General features: G+C 36.5%; 1 protein-coding gene across 1 annotated transcript in view; it reads left to right on the forward strand.

The window, feature by feature from the left end:
• Shroom4 (shroom family member 4) overlaps positions 1-16779 on the forward strand; it is a 212137-nt gene that overhangs the window by 182556 nt on the left and 12802 nt on the right. Inside the window, 2 exon segments of the mRNA XM_047538070.1 lie at positions 14159-14796; positions 14799-14955. Coding sequence (XP_047394026.1) covers positions 14159-14796; positions 14799-14955 — 795 coding nt within the window.

The raw sequence follows: 16779 nt of genomic DNA on the forward strand, positions 1-16779 counted from the left end.
TGTATACCCTTATCCTCATGCAACCATTAATCTGCTTTCTGTCTTTATGGATTTGCCATTTCTGTACAGTTCACATAAATGGAATCATACAAAATGTGAGCTTTGGTGTCTGATGTCTTTCATTTGGTTTGATGCTCTAGCAGTTCATCCATGTTATAGAATGTTTCAGTACTTCATTCTTTTTTAATTGCCAATTACTATTCTATTGCATGGTTATACCACATTTTGTTCATCCATTCATCCATTAATAGACATCTGGGATGTTTCCACTTTTTGGCTATTGTGAATATTATTGTTATGAGAATTCATGTACAGGATTCTGTGTAGACTTGATTCTCTTTGATATATACTTAGGAGTGGAATTTCTGTACTGTATGGTAACTTTACATTTAACTTTTTGTGGAACTGCCAGTTTTCCAAAGCAGCTATACCACTTATATTCCCACCATCAATGTAGGAGAGACCCAGTTTCTTTTCTCTGATTTTAATAATATGTTATACTGTGTAGTTTTTCAATGTTGAAAGTGAGGAATGTTTAAAAAGACACATAAGGGCTGGGGTTGTGGCTCAGTGATAAAGCACTTGCCTAGCACATGTGAGGCACTGGGTTCTATCCTCAGCACCACATAATAATAATAATAATTATAATTATAATAACAATAATAAATAAAATACATTTGAACATTAAAAATGCTTCAAAAGAAGTTGAGTAGAGAAAGAAAGGAAAAACTAGGGACAAGTGAGTTTAATTTAGTGGTTCTCAAAATGTGGTCCCAGGCCCACCAACCTCAATATTACCCGATAATTTGTCAAAAATGAAAATTCTTAGGACTCACTCATACCTACTGAATCAGAAAGTGGGGATGTGAGAAGCAATCTGTGTTTTATCAAGTCCTCAAGGCAATTTTAATACAAATTGAGTTTGAGAATCACTAGTTTAAGAGAAGGATTGTTCAGAATCTCAAAAACTGGATTAAGTTTAAAAACAGAAAGGAAAGATCAAAAGAAAGGGAAAAGGTATCACTACCTAACCTAGAAGATGCAGATCACAGTTCAAGATCTCAGGCAAGACAATATGAACTTGGAATGGTCCAAGCAAGAGATGACATTTGTGAGAAAAAATTTCCAAGGAATTTTCCCTCATTCTCTCTCTCTCACCATCACACACATGAATTTTAACAATTATGTCATTTCCGTCACAACTGGAATGATGGGTGTAGGTGGGAAAATAAAATGTATAATCTTGAGCCACTCTCTCTGCCTAGAAGCCTGCAATGAATTGATAATTTCAGGTAGTTACACTCTTGGTTGTCTCTCTCCACTGTTATTTGGTTTGTGTGCAGAGAATGCAAAATCATTTTGGTATTAGCAGGAGGGGGAAAGTGGTGAGTAGATTTACTGGGAGGAAAAGTTACTAAAGTATATGTGTTTAAAAACCAAAAGACATTATTTTCTGGATTACCTCTTTTCTCTACCTATGATTGCCTTTTGTGATTCTTTCAATTTTGTTTTTTTCCACTTTGCATAGAACATTAAAATGTGTAGGGTATTTTTATATTCATAGGACACATTTAATCCTTGCAGCATTGTGAAGTTAAGCCTTATTTTTTCCATTGTACTTATGAGGAAACTCAATCTCAGGAAAGATATTATTATACTATTAACAACAAGAACAAATATAATGGCTGATATTTATTGAATGTTATGTGTCAGGCACTGTCATATGCATTTTATGTGAATTATGTTATTCATTATTTATCCACATGAGATAGTTACTATTTATTGACCCCGTATTTCAGATGAGAATACTGACTCACAGAGAGATAACTGTCACTTTTCCAAGGTCAATCAGGCATCCAACTCCAGAGCCCATTACTTTTGGGTTTATACAGCAAGTACATGACAAAACTAGAACTCTCTCCCATTTTTTTTTCAATTCTCAGCCTAGGGTTCTCTTCTTTCCTTTTGTCATACCAAATCATGAGCAGAGTGTGGAATATATAGTACATACTTCTTATTTACTGATTGATTAAAAGAAAATGGATAATTCAGATTTGAATCTGATTTCATTAGGAAGAGTACACTTCCCAGAATTTGTTTACCACCTGAGAAGAATGCAAACAACCTACAGAAGTGCAAAGAATGTCACAAGTGTGAAAAAGTAAATTTAAATACTTGGGTGTTAATGTAACATTGGGCACACAAAACTTATTCAAGGAAAATTATAAAAATCTAATGGGAGAAATAATGATATAAATAAATGCTTTATTATATTCTGCTTCAATTTGGAAAGACTAAATATAGTAATGATACAATTCTCCCTACATTGATACGTAGATGTAATGCATTACCATTAGAAACACCATGTGATATTTTATAGATTTATCAAACTCATAGTGCCATTTATCTGGAAGAAGTGGATCAGAATACCAAAGGCAATGATGGTGGACTTACCATCTCATATTTTAAATCTTGTCATAAAGTGACAGTTGTCAAAAACATATTGTAATGGGCTAAAAAGTCAAATAGTGAAATTAAAAGAGAGATTCTAGTAACAGATTTGAGCTGTTTTAAGAATTTAAAACACACTGAAAGCAATGCTGAGTGTGAGAAAGCAATCACCCATAAATTTTGGGAATTTTATGTCAATATGGAGAATAATTAATTTACATAGTACATGCCTTACTTAGATCCATAGCACGAACTATCTAGAAAGTATACCAGTGAATAGCTACTTATTCCAATTCTGGATGGAAGATAAATTTGTGTCTGTTAAATGGAGGATATCATCAGAGACAAGATGGATGGGTTCAAATTTATAAGTTAAAAAAAAAACTTTGAACAACAAAATATAATAAAAATCTAACCAGCAGAATGAGGAAAATGTCTGAGATCAATGTCACTGATAACAGTTGCCTGTCCCCAAAGTATAAAGAATGGCTATAGATATAGAAGGTTGTCTTAAAGATTTGGATTCATCAGTGGGCAAGGAAAATAAGCAGGCAATTGACATATGAGGAAATAAAGGCAGTAAAATCATCCCATGGAAAAGTACAACCCCTCTAGCAATTAAAGTAGTGTAAATAAAAAGCAATTTCAAGGTATCATGATCTTCTCATTAAACAATCAACAATTACCAGAAAGGATAAATAGAAATTATACAACCCTTCCTTAGCAAGGCTGTGAGAAAACAGTACATATTTCTGGAAAGTAGTACACATTGGATGTGCTTTCCTAGAGGGCGATCTGGAAACATGTGGCAAGGGTTATAACATTTTTCATACTCTTACCCCTGAAGAAATCAACTAAAAGGGAAAAATAATTTATTTAAAGGTGTTCATAACAGTGCTACTTTTGATCATAGAGAAGGCATGCCAATCTAATATGCGATCATGATGCCACTAAGAGCATCACGATAGAAAGGCAATTAATAGTGGCAGGTATATAAATATTGGTCTTGCACAGAAATAGTTATTTGTAATAATATTAACCCCAAAAAACTGAATTCTAAAGCACACGTTGAATCTGATAGTAGCTTCAGGAAGGAATCTGGTAAAATATAAATAGCTAGACTGGAATGTACATGATGTTCTCTGGGCACATGTCAAGATGCTGAGATTTGTAATAAAAAAGAAAATCTGAAGAAGAGGCAGTCCTCATTGGCTCAGTTTAGGCCTGGGAAGTTAGAGATCAAGGGCTTTGGAAAAAATTCCCATATCAATGATAGTGTTACTTACCAGACATGCTTGATCTCACTGCTAGCAAGAGTTCACTTTGCTAGAATTGTCCATCAACCAGCACTTCTGCTTATCTAAATCCATGAAAAGTTTAACATTTCTGAGAGGATACTTCACCAGACCTTTGTGAAACTCCAAATTTGTCACCACCACTCTGATATAGTACCCTCTACCCTCACACACCAATAACCATTTTATTATCTGGTTCAGAACCATCACTTTCTTCAACTTTTCCATTTCTCTTTGTTTCCATCATCAGTAGTAGTTTGCAGTTAGTTTGCCTTTTGGTGCCATTATTCATAAAGAAGCATGTTTACTGTCCACCCCAGTAACATTATCTGTATGGATACTTTGATGACAAATAGAGATGAGGGTCACTGAGGAATGGCGAGCTAATCTTCACCTGGAAAAGTTCCAACAAAGCAAGGACTTCTGTGGTCTCTTAAAGAACACTTTGCACCAATCTCTTGGGGATTGGAAAATGCTCAGGGAGAATCCTGACACTTGTATTTATTATTGCCAGACTCATCATTCCTTACTGGAAGTTCTGTGAACCCAGGGGCAAAGAGAGATGACAGCAACAAGCTCGCTGGGTCCTTCTCCCCTCTTTGTGTAGCCTCCTTGTGTCTCACTTCCTGAATCTTGCAAATATTTCCTTCAGCAATAACCTGGGAGTGGCTGTTTCTCTTGGAGCAGTCTTATCTTTGGGCTGCTGAGGGAAGGGAAAGGCAAGAGGGACTAGCCCTGTGTGCTCTTGCTACTGAGATCCAGGAATGCCAAGCTATTGTGGTGAGTTTAAAAATAAAATTTCCAAACAAGAAAACTTCAAAGGGGGTAAGGAAGAGACAGGAGGAGATTTTTCAGTCTCTGCAAATATTGGTTTTCATTTTCAATTACTATTAGGCCAAAAAATATTTTAGCAGAAGGGGAAAATCTATTCATCAGAAGAAAAGGAAGCCTGTGCCAAGAGGAAGAGAACAGCCCAAGCCTTGGCAGGCAATTTGCTTTTGTTTTTGAGATGTAGTCCCTTTGCTGGTGTCAACAAAGCCCTTTCTCCTATTTCTCTTTCATGCTTCTTCCCCTTTATTCAGGGAGGAGCTGAAGTCTTCATGGACACCTGGGGATTAATGGAGTGCAAGTACCTTTCTGCTCTACCCCAGGAGTCCTTGCTTCAGTGGGATTTTCCCTCTGAGCCAGACCAGGCAAGTTCCAGTCTGAAAACTACTGCTTCTTACCTACTGAGAAAATGATTTACCCTCTCTGAACCTAACAATTCTCATCTGCAAACCGGTAATAATGGTACCTACTGGGGAACCCCAATAGTGGAACCTACTTCAATGGGTTGTGGTAAAGTTTAATTGAAATACATGCATGAAAGTGTCTAACACAGTTTTCAACACACAGAAGGAAGAAACTACAGTTTCTGTTCCTCAGTGAAGTGCTCTGCCTTCCACTCCAGGAAGAATATCCTTACTGGGTCCCAAAGTGTTATCAATTTTTGTGTATTTAGGAGTCTTGCTTGAGCCTTTCAAAATAGAACATCCATAGGCTGATACCCTTGGCTTGAGCCTAATTGCACTTCAATGGAAGCCTGTTCAGTCAAAGTCCTGCAGCCACAGTGAAAAGAGCCCTGCTCCATGACATTAATCAAACTTACTACTCTTTCTCTTTCCCTATTAGGGCCCAGGAAAGGTATTAGGACAGAGCAGAAAGGACACAGTGTCAGAATGACTGGGGTTTGAATTCCAGTAGAATTTTAAAATCTGGTTCCATAACTCAAAAGCTGCATGACCTTGAGCAAAGTTTTTATTTCTGATTCAGTAAAATATAGAACTGCCTTGAGGATTAACTACATAAAAAAGGACCTAGAAATGATGCTGGATATATAGAAAGGTGCCTAATAAATGATGGTACAATCTTTATTATTAGAGGGAAGTCCATGGTCTATGATTATGCAAATTGTAACCTTAACAGCTCTGTGCTTCAACCCCACTCCTTGCTTCTATCAGGGAAGTCATACTGTACTGCTCCCTGGTTAATGTTCAACCCTGCTCAACATTCAAGAAACTGGGAGACCTCGGGTCCCAGCTCTGCCACATGGCTGCCTAGCCAGGAGACCCTAACTTACCAAGTATTTTAATCATGGACTCATTTGCTCACTATTCTTAGCCACTAAAAAGGGAGAGATAATAAAAAGCAAGTTTCAGCTTATGAGTGTTGTGAAGATCCATAGGGCTAGAGATTCAAAGGTGTCTTGTTTAGGTACTAATCACTGTATCAGTCAGCCTTACAAAGTTTACCCACTCCAGAATCAGTTGAAAGAAAAGAATGTGCCCTTCTAGGGACATTTGGTGCCCCAATTCATGGCAACCTGATGTTTTTGGAGACCCTGGACTCTAATAAGGCAACCTGGAAATTACTATAATCAGTATCAACCCTAAAGTTGAAAGCACCACTCTCCCTTTCACTTGTCTGAGTAGGGCCAGCCTGAACATTACAGAGACAGGCACATTGGGTGGCAGAAGGAAGCAGGACTCAAGAAAGGGTAAGGACCACCCTCATGAGATCATCTAGGCCAGTGTATGTACAAGCCATTCTGGTAGCAATTTCTTACTGAATATTATACTCAGTAAGATAACAAGATTGAAGTAGACCAAAACAGACATATCCCTTCCTTCTTTATTCTAAAATATCAAAGCAAAATGGTGAAAGTGGGGTATCTTTGGAGATAGTGCTACATTTCATAAGATCTAGATTGAAAATTAAGGTAGGGAAGGGGAAAGAAGCATGGTCAGAAGTTTGGAAAGGGAAACCAAGTACATGTGGAGAGGGTTGAGAAACAGGATGTAGAGTTTGAAAACCAACCTCACTGGAACACAGAGCTCATCCCCAAACCATAACACTCCCACCTTTACACCCTGAACTTATACTTCCAGAATATGATCCTTGAACCACTTATGTTAGAATCCTCTGTGTTATTTCTCTAAAATGCAGATTTCCAGGGCCCACCACAGAGGTTTAAAATCCCAATTTCAAGAGATGGGGCCCATTTTCTTTCCTTTTAAACAACCTCCCCAGGCAATTCTGATTAGGAGCCCCTTGGATTAGGAACTGCTGATCCAGACCAGTAGTTTCCAACTTTTGAATCATGTACTGCTCCCAGAAAGAATTTTCTGAACATGAACCTCAACATATGCTGGTAGTTTATTCATAAATTTATTATAGGTACTAATGTCCTAATGTTTTTAAATGCAAGAAATGTGAGAAAAGTAATTATTAAAATTCTGCAAAGATCTGCTTTAGACTAGAAAATCAAGGACCTGGCCAAAACAAAGAAAAAATGGTGGTTGGGGTCCAGTTTGAAAAATAAGATTGGAGTTTTAGAGCCCAAGGAGGGTGGAATGATGACTTCATTTTACGTAAATCCAAACCAAGTCTTTGACCTCTTGGGCACTGGTTTCCACACTAAGTGACCTTTCCCATGACTAGATGGCTCTATCACACGTCCCACATCAACCATCTTCCCAACTCCTTATCTTCCTGATAAAAGGGGCACTGGAAGAAAGCTAAGGGAAGGATTAAACCCTTGGTAACCCAGGGATGCACAATCAGAAAGCTCAGACGATCATCACTCTTCAGGGTAGAGGAATGCCCAGTATGCCTATAATGATCAGATTATGTTTTCTAGGAGCAACATCTAAAATTAGTTGCACAGTAACACCACACATTGTTTTCTCTGCTACATATTGCTTTTTTGTTTTGGTGATAGTCCTGTAGATTGTTCTATTAGTCACATATAGATCCACTGCCTTATTTTAACAGGAATGCAGCATTTCATATGCAGATATTCCCTATATTATTTAACTAGTTCCTTTTTGATTTTTATTTGTTCTTTTTAGATACACATGACAGTAGAGTATATTTTGGCACTTCATACATACATGATCTATAACTTATTCTAATTAGGATCCCATTCTTGTGGTTGTACATGATGCAATTACCCTGGTTGTGTATTCAAATACAAGGCTAGGAAGGTTATGTCTGATTAATTCTACCCTCCTTCCTAGTCCCCTCCCCCTTTCTTCCATTCATTCCCTTTTGTCTAATCCAATGGACTTCTATAATTCCCCTCCCCACTTTCCCTTATAGAAAGGCACTTAGAATGTTTCCAGTATTTTGTGATCACACATAAAACTACAGTGAATATCCTTATGAATATCTCTCTGTGTTCATGTTAAAAATACATCTGTAGGATAAATCCTTAACAATTGAATTGCTGGTTGAAAGGATATGCACATTTTACCTATCAAAGTGTGCTTCATAGAGACTAAACCAGTTTAGACTCCCAAGAGTGATATAGGAGATCACCTGTTTCCTTGTCAATTCTTTATTTTTAATTAAAAATGTTTCATTATTGTTTGTATTTCTTTAAGTGAGGTTGAACACCTTTCGATATGTTGGTAAGTCATCCTTATTTTTCCATGAATCATATATTTTTCCTTACTGAGTTATAGGTTCCTTTTATGGATCGTTAAGTGTGTTTCACATATTTAGGGCACTTCCTCTTGTATATGTTACAAATGTTTTCCCCAGTGTATTATCACCTTTTCAATATGTTCATGATACTTTTCTGGACATGAATTTTTAGTTTTTAAGAGGTCAAATTTATCATCTTTCCCTTATTGCATCTTTATTTGATGTCTCATTTAGAACTTTTCCTGACAAGATTATTTTAAAAATTTCCCCATGTTTTCTCTTTCCTATAGAAACTTCATTGTGACATTTATTGCTTTTTTTTTTACATTTGAGACTCAATGATCTGAACTTTATTTTGTTGTAGAAAGTAATAAGAGAATTCCAGCTTATTTTTGGTCCCAATGGCTATCTACTTGTTTCAAAATGATATTGACTAATCCATCTTTCCCCCCACTATTTGAAGTGCTTCCTTTATCACAAAGTAATTTCCCATATATATTTGGGTTTATTTCAGTGTTCTAAGAGTTTCTGTTTTGTTCCATGACTCTACCTTTCTATTTGTGAGACTGCCTTATTCACTGTAACATTAGAACATATTTTAGTAGCTGGTAGGGCTACTTCTTCCTCATCACTATTTTGCAACTCTTCCTGGCCGTTCTCACAACTTTATTTTCCCATATGAACTTTAGAATAATGTTCTAAAAATCTGTTGATAATTTTATTGGGTTTCTCTTAAGTTTATAGATTATTAGGTAGAGGTAACATCTTTACAATATCAAATCATCCTTCTAGGAAAGTGTATGTTATTTCATTTATGTATATCTTATTTTACAACCCTCAACAGAGATTTAAAGTTTCCTGAAAATAGGTCCCACATATTTCTTGTTTAGGTTTATTCCTAGGCATTTTATCTTTTTAATTGTTGTAGTAAATGTGATCTTTCCCTCCAGTATATTTTCTGATTGCTGCATGTATGGGAAAGTTGTTGATTTCTATAGATTGATTTTATACACTGACACCTTACTGAATTTTCTTGTTACTGGTATTGGTTTTATAATTGTTTCTCATGAATTGTCCAGATAAACAACTTATTATTTATATATAGTAAGAACATACACCCTCTTCTAATGTTTACTTATTTATTATGTTATATTGCATATGTGGTACTTTCAGAATAATATTAAATACTAGTGGGAAAATTGGGCACTTTTGCCTTGTTCGACTTTTGTCCTTAAAAAATGTATAATGATAATGATGGTGTTAAGGAAATAGCCTTATTTCTCTATTAGTTGTTTTTTCAATCTGGAAGGATATTGAATTGTTATGAAATATATTTTTTGATTAGGGAGATTATCTTATGTCTTTTATCCTTTGATTTATCAATGTTGTCATTTATATGAATAGGTTTTCTAAAACAGAGCCAGTCTCTTATTTCAAGGATGAATCTTACTTTTTATGGTACTTTATATTCTTAATATCCTCCTGGATTCTCTGCTATATTTTAAGAATTTTACATCAATATTCTCAGATGAGATTCATCTCTAGTTTTCCTTCATATATTTTGTAGTTGTTGTATTTGGGTATGTTAAACCAAGAATGCTATGGAAGAATCTGTCTTCTCTGTTCTTGAGATTCCAGGTCTAGAAAGTTTAAATAACTTTGAACTTGTGTGTGTTCCTGGAAGGTTGATGGAATTCATGTAAGACTATGTGATTGTGCTATTTTTTGGTCAAATTTATCAATAGTTTCTATGGTAACTAAAGGGTAAAAAATTCTTTTCTTCTATTAGTGTTGGTAATTTTTGTTATTCTAGAAAATCATTCTAAGTTTTTATAAAGTATTCACTTACTCTTTTAATTTACTCTGTAATTGTCATAATTTCTCCATTTCAAATTTTGTATGTTTGGGTTTCTTAAAATTAGATTAACAAATGGTTTTTCTGTTTTACTATTTCATATTTTTCTTTGAAGAACTGGCTTTGGGCTTTCATTATTAGTTCGGTAATGTGTTTTCCGGTGTGCTAATTTCTGCCATTAGTTTTATTGACTTTCTGCTTGTTTTATGTTTATTTTTGAGATTTTCTTAACTTCTTTTTTGAATGCCTAATTCATTTATTTTAATTTTCCTAACTTCTTTTGTTGAATGTCTAATTCATTTATTTTAATTTTTAATATATATTAATGTAAGTATTTAAGGCTACAGATTTTCCTTGGACTACTACTTTATTCCACCATATTCTTCAGCTTCTGAATTTTTGTTAATGTTACTTTATAGGCATTCTGCAATTTCACATTACATTTCCTCTGAAGTGGAAGGTTTTTTCCTCGTTTAGTTTCTACATGCTGGAGATTTTAGACTTTTGTATGTGTTATTAAATTCCAGCATTACTGTATTATGACTAGAGAATGTGACCTGTACTACTTCCACTTTCAGACTTAATATATATCAATTGAAAATATGTTCCATGGGCCTTTGAAAGAAAAGATACAGTCTTTGTTTTTAGTGTATGAAGAAATTTAGATTTTTTTCCATTATCTTGATTTTTGACTGGCATGGTCTTTTATAAATTGAACCATTTTACATTTCGTTTCTGCTTTTTAATCCTTTTGCATTTTCTATAGATTTTACTTTATAATTTTTTATATGTGTAATACTGCAGATGGACCCAGGGCTTTGCACAAGTTAGGCAAGTCCTCTACCACTGAACTGCACCCCAGCCCTGCTTTACAAATTTCGATGCTGTTTTTTGGTCTTCCTTCTCTCTTTAAAAAGAGAAAAATCTTTTTTTAAAGATTCAGGATATTGCCACGCACAGTGGTGCACATCTGTAATCCCAGCAATTTGTGAGGCAGGATTGCAAGTTCAAGGTCAGCCTTAGTAAATTAATGAGACCCTGACTCAAAATTTTAAAGAAAAGGGGGCTGGGATGTAGCTCAGTGGTAGAGCACCCCTGTATTGTTTAACTCCCAGTACTGAAAAAAAAAAAAGAAAGAAAATGAAAAGAAGATTCGGGGTACTTAGATCTTCATCAGGTGTTGCATTTGTTGTAGTCATTAACATTATAGTGTTCTTCTTTACTTATATATTGCTCTTTTGCCTTTAATTTGACTTTTTATGAGTATCATGACTTGCATTTTAAAGTTTTGTGATTAACTAATGTATCGAACAAATTTTTATTGAACACGTACTGTGTGCCAGGCACTAGAGACCAGATGAATGAGACAGACAAGATCTCGGACCTCATGGGGCTTATATTTTAGTTAGAGAATGGAATACCAAAATAAAAGAGTAAAAATAGGTATGAAATATGGTATCAGTGGGCTGTGATAAATGCTCTAAGAAAGAACAAAGTAGAATAAGAATGTTTAAGGTTCAGTTGTCTCTATTTTAGATGAGCTAATCAAAAAAGGCCTCTCTGCTTTGTATTCATTTGTTATCATTTTACTTTCCACGCACTATGTTTGGCTTTTATTTTTTTATTTTTTTATTTTTTTTATTGTAAACAAATGGGATACATGTTGTTTCTCTGTTTGTACATGGAGTAAAGGCATACCATTTGTGTATTCATAAATTTATACAGGGTAATGTTGTTTGATTCATTCTGTTATTTTTTTCTGGGGGATACGCCCAGTGGAACAGTTTGTGCACTAAAGGTCTATAGGTGGGATAAGGCCCAAATGAGAAGAGTAGGGATGCCTGGATATGAATTTCTGATCCATGTGAGTGAACAGCTAGCCAGGATCAGAGCTGGAGATGAGGGAAATAAATAACATTTTACTTTCTATTTTGTCTGAGCTTGACTACCATTATGTGTATATTTTTTGTGTTTAGTACTACTACTACTACTACTACTACTACTACTACAGTACTAGGATTTGGTCAGGAGTGCTTAACCACTGAGCCACATCCTCAGTCCTTATTTATTTATTTTATATATTTTTTTGAGACAGGGTCTTGCTAAGTTGCTTAGGGCCTTGCTAAGTTGCTGAGGCTGGCCTAAAATTTAGAATCCTCCTGCCTCAGCCTCCTGAGCTTCTGGGATTACAGGAGTATGCCACTGAAGTTGACTGTATTATTATTTAAGAAAAAAATTCCCAGTCTTCATTATGACTATTGAATGGATATTCTGTCTGATGATCTAACTGAACCCTTGGAATTTCCTGTCAGTGGCCAGGACTTAGCATGATGCCAATTTCTCATAGGCTGGAGCAGAAAATCAGATCTTATGGTTTAGAGGGCTTAGCCCTTTATACTCTGAAGCTAAAAAGATGTCTTTTAACATTGGTTACTCTTTATTTTATAGAACTTTGGCACTGACACATAATCAAATAAATCTGGACTTTTTTCCTTATAGATTTTCTTCTATCACTTATGAGGATTTTATTTTACCTCACAAGAGATAGTCTTTAAATTTCTGATAGTTTTTCCTTACAAGTATATTATACATATATGCATAAAATATCTATACATATATATATACATCAGATATGTAGTACATTTAATTGATTTATACCCACACATCCTTTATTCTTGAGCTTATACATTTTGGTGTATAATAAGTGGTCTAGCTCCAAATAGCACTGTTCTGCAATTTTCTCAAAGAGATTTATTAAATAATCTTTTTTTATCTCCATGTTTTAGATTATATATATAATGATTTGATAGATGGTCTTATTTGTTCCTGAACTTTCTATACTGTTCTATTTGTCAACACACTTTTAATTATAGTTGTCTTGTAAAATGCTCTATAGATTACTTATCCCCTTTCCCATTTATTCTATAGCAGAACATTCTTTAATATCCTTCCTCTTTTTTGGCAAGTTTATACAACTCGGAAGCTGAGGCAGGAGTGTCACAAGTTCAAATTCAGCCTGAACAACTTAGCGAGGCCCTAAGCAACTTAGTGAGACTCTGTCTCTAAAACATTAAAAAGGGCTGATGATATAGCTCAGTGGTGAAGTGCCCAGAATCCCCAGTGTTAAAAAAAAAGTTGAAGTGAAAAGAAATTTGTTAGAAATTTAGAGTTTTCTATAGTTCAAAAATTGCTCTTGAGAATTCTGATTGGAACTGCATTAGGATACATTATAAAACCAAATAGCAGAAATTTATGAATGGCCTCCTTGGTGTTTTTTGTTACAAGTATAAGAATGTGGAAATTAGGCATATCCCATTCATGATACAGGTTGCATCTGGAGAGGCAGGGGAATAGACACAAAGGGTATTATTTCTATTTGTCAAGAAAAATGCATGAAGCATAGATAACAAATATTAAATGTGCTAATTCTGGGTGGTAGGTGGAAATGTAGCTATTTATTATGACAATCTGTATACATTTCTAAATATTTGAAATTTTCATAGTGTAAAACAAAGAAAAATAACAGAAAATACAGGATAAACAGATTTATAAATCCCAGAACACAGCCTATTCATTCTAAGTTGTAAAAACAAACTGAGGTAGTATGTGTGTATCTCAACTTTGGAGCTAGACAGTTTAAGTTCAGATTCTAGCTATACCAGTTATTAACTTTATTACCCCAGGAAAATGACTTGAGCTGTCCATGTCTCCATTTCCCCAACTCTAAAATCATGATAATAATAGCTACCACTTAAGGTTATCATGAGGGTTAATTAAATTAAGATAAAAATTAATTTAATTAATTTTATTAATTAAATTATTATTGAATATTAATAAATAATATTTATTAAATGATGATTAAACTATTATTAATTATTAAATTAATTTAAAATATTGCCTGGTACTTAGTATATGCACAATAAATATTAGCTATTTTCATTATTGTATTATTATTACTATTATTATTGTACTTCCTACACATATTACAGTGTTTTGTGGCTATTTAAAATTTTACATCAACAATGGCATCCAAACTGTGGACTTGTCCACAACATGCTTTTCTTACTTAACCTTCATCTGCTGTTTGCAGGGAAATGGCTCATTCCAAGACTAGCTTTTCATGGGCAACCCCCTTCCATCCTTGCTTTGAGAACCCATCACTGGATTTATCAAGTCACCGAGCAATTTCTTCTCTTGACCTCCTTGGAGACTTCAAACATGCCTTGAAGAAAACGGAGGAAACTTCAGTTTATGAGGAGGGGAGCTCCCTTGCCTCCATGCCCCGCCCACTGCGCAGCCGTGCCTTCTCAGAGAGTCACATCAGCCTGGAGCCACAGAGTACCCGGGCCTGGGGACAGCATCGGAGGGAGCTCTTTAGCAAAGGTGATGAGACTCAGCCAGATCCTGCTGGAGCCAGGAAGAAGGCTTTTCCTCCTCCTCGCCCTCCTCCTCCCAACTGGGAGAAGTACAGGCTCTTCCGTGCAGCCCAGCAGCAGAAGCAGCAGCAGCAACAGCAGCAGCAGCAGCAGCAGCAGCAGCAGAAAGAGCAGGAGGAGGAGGAAAAGGAGGAAGAGGAAGAAGAGGAGGAGGAGGGAGAAGAGGAGGAGGAGCTGCCACCCCAGTATTTCAGTTCAGAAACCACTGGTTCCTGTGCCCTCAATCCTGAGGAGGTCCTAGAGCAGCCACAGCCTCTTGGTCACCTGGAGGCCTCAAGGCAGGGTTCACAAACCTCCCAGATCAAGAGTCCTTTGCCCTCCATTCCAGTAATTTCCTGCCTCCAATAAGGGGCCGCTTGGGTTCTCAACCTGAGCAGGCTCAGCCATCTTGCTATTATGGCGTTGGTGGACATTGGAGGACATCAGAGCAGGAGGCTGCTGATTCCCCCAAGTAAGTGTTTCTGAAAGGTATTGGGAACCTGAGGAAGTAGGCACCATAAGTTTGAATTCCATCTCTGCCATTTTCCAACTGTGCAGGTCAATGAAACTACTACTATCCTCGGTTTTCTTACTGGAAAATGGGTATGATGACACCTACTCCTTATGGTTGTTGGGTGTGTTAAGATAATTTATGTAAAGGACACAGATACATGTTTAACACATCATAGATGCTCAGTAAATGAGAGTTGTTGATATTCTTATCCCTAACATCATGATTAAAACACTGTATTATTTCCCAGGTTTTCTTTGAAATATGCATCAATATCTGGCCCCTGATCCTGAAGCCATGAAATGCCTCTTACCTTTACTGGGCCTTTCTCTGAAATATGCTTCAGTTTTTTTTTTTTCTCAGCCTTTTTTCCCACTTGCTCTCCAGAAAAAGGCCAGCTGGCAACCTGACCTGCCTCTACTTTAGGACAAGTACCCTGGGCCTATAAATTCTTCCCCCCACCTTAGCATCAAAGGTATTCCTGGGGCTGGGTGCTTGTCCCTTGAAAATATCTTATGTCTTCTATTTTTCTCCCCTTTCTGTTTCCCTGCCTCTTTGTATTTGCTTTGGTGGGCAACAGGTGGTAATTAGGTTGACTGGGCAGGGAGGTCAAAGCAGGAGTGCACTCTGAGAGCAGGACTTCCAATGTCTGCTCACTCCACTGTGTGACTGCTCATCTGTATACCCTGCAGTGCCTGGTTGTCCTTTTTGCAGCAAAGTAAAACTCCAGGACCACCATTGCTCAGTGCTTTGGCTCTCGTGTCTACCTGCCTTCTTGAAGGGAGCCGTGCCCCCTCTCTACTAGAGGTGGGTCCCAGGATGCAGATGTCTTATGAGTACTTTCTTTAAATCCTTTATAGCAGGAACTGGCCAGGGACACATTGCTGTTTTGAAGTACCTTGTTATTGTGTCTTTGATTGACAGGCAAATTCTGTTACTTGGTGTTTTAGTCAGCCTTTCTGCTGCTGTGACCAAGGGACCTGACAAGAACAATTTTAAGGAGTAAAAGTTTATTTGGGGGTTCATAGTTTCAGTGGTCTTAGTCCACAGATGGCTGACTCCATTCCTCAGGGACCAAAATGAGGTAGCACATCATGGCAGAAGAGTATGATAGAGGAAAGCAGGTTTGGACGTGGCCACCAAGAAGCAGAGAAAACTAAGCTCAGCTCACCAAATATGCACCCCAAAAACACACCCTTAGTGACCCACCTCCTCCAGCCACACCGTACCTGCTTTCAGTTACCATTCAGTTAATCCCCATCAGGGATGAAGTCACTGATTTGTTTAAGGCTCTCATAATCCAATCATTTCACCTCTAAGCCTTCTTGCATTGACTCACACATAAGTTTTTGGGGGCCATCTCATATCTAAACCATAACACTTGGCTATGGCTATCTAGTAATGTTTGAGCAGTTTTCCAGTCCAAGGTACCACATGCAGAGAAGATACAGGGCCTGGCTCCCAGGCACTGTGAGAATCCCTTTTGAGATCCCAATGTGGCTGCTTCTCAAGCTGTCGGCTGGCTGGGAAGAATTCTTATTGCAACTAGAAAACACTTCGCAGAAAGTAACTGTGATTGTTATGTATCAGAGCTGGGAGAAGGGAAAGTGACCTAGCACATAACAGGCTCTTAACCAACATTTCAGAAGAAATGAGCAAATGAATGATTGAACATTTATTAAGCATTTAATATGTACTAGACATTGCTAGGCATTTTATGTCCATTATTTCATTTAATCATCCTTATATCCCTATTGACCATTGTTATCCAAATTTGACAGATAA

The sequence above is a fragment of the Sciurus carolinensis genome, unplaced genomic scaffold, assembly GCF_902686445.1.
Source record: "Sciurus carolinensis unplaced genomic scaffold, mSciCar1.2, whole genome shotgun sequence".
NCBI classification, from domain to species: Eukaryota; Metazoa; Chordata; class Mammalia; order Rodentia; family Sciuridae; genus Sciurus; species Sciurus carolinensis.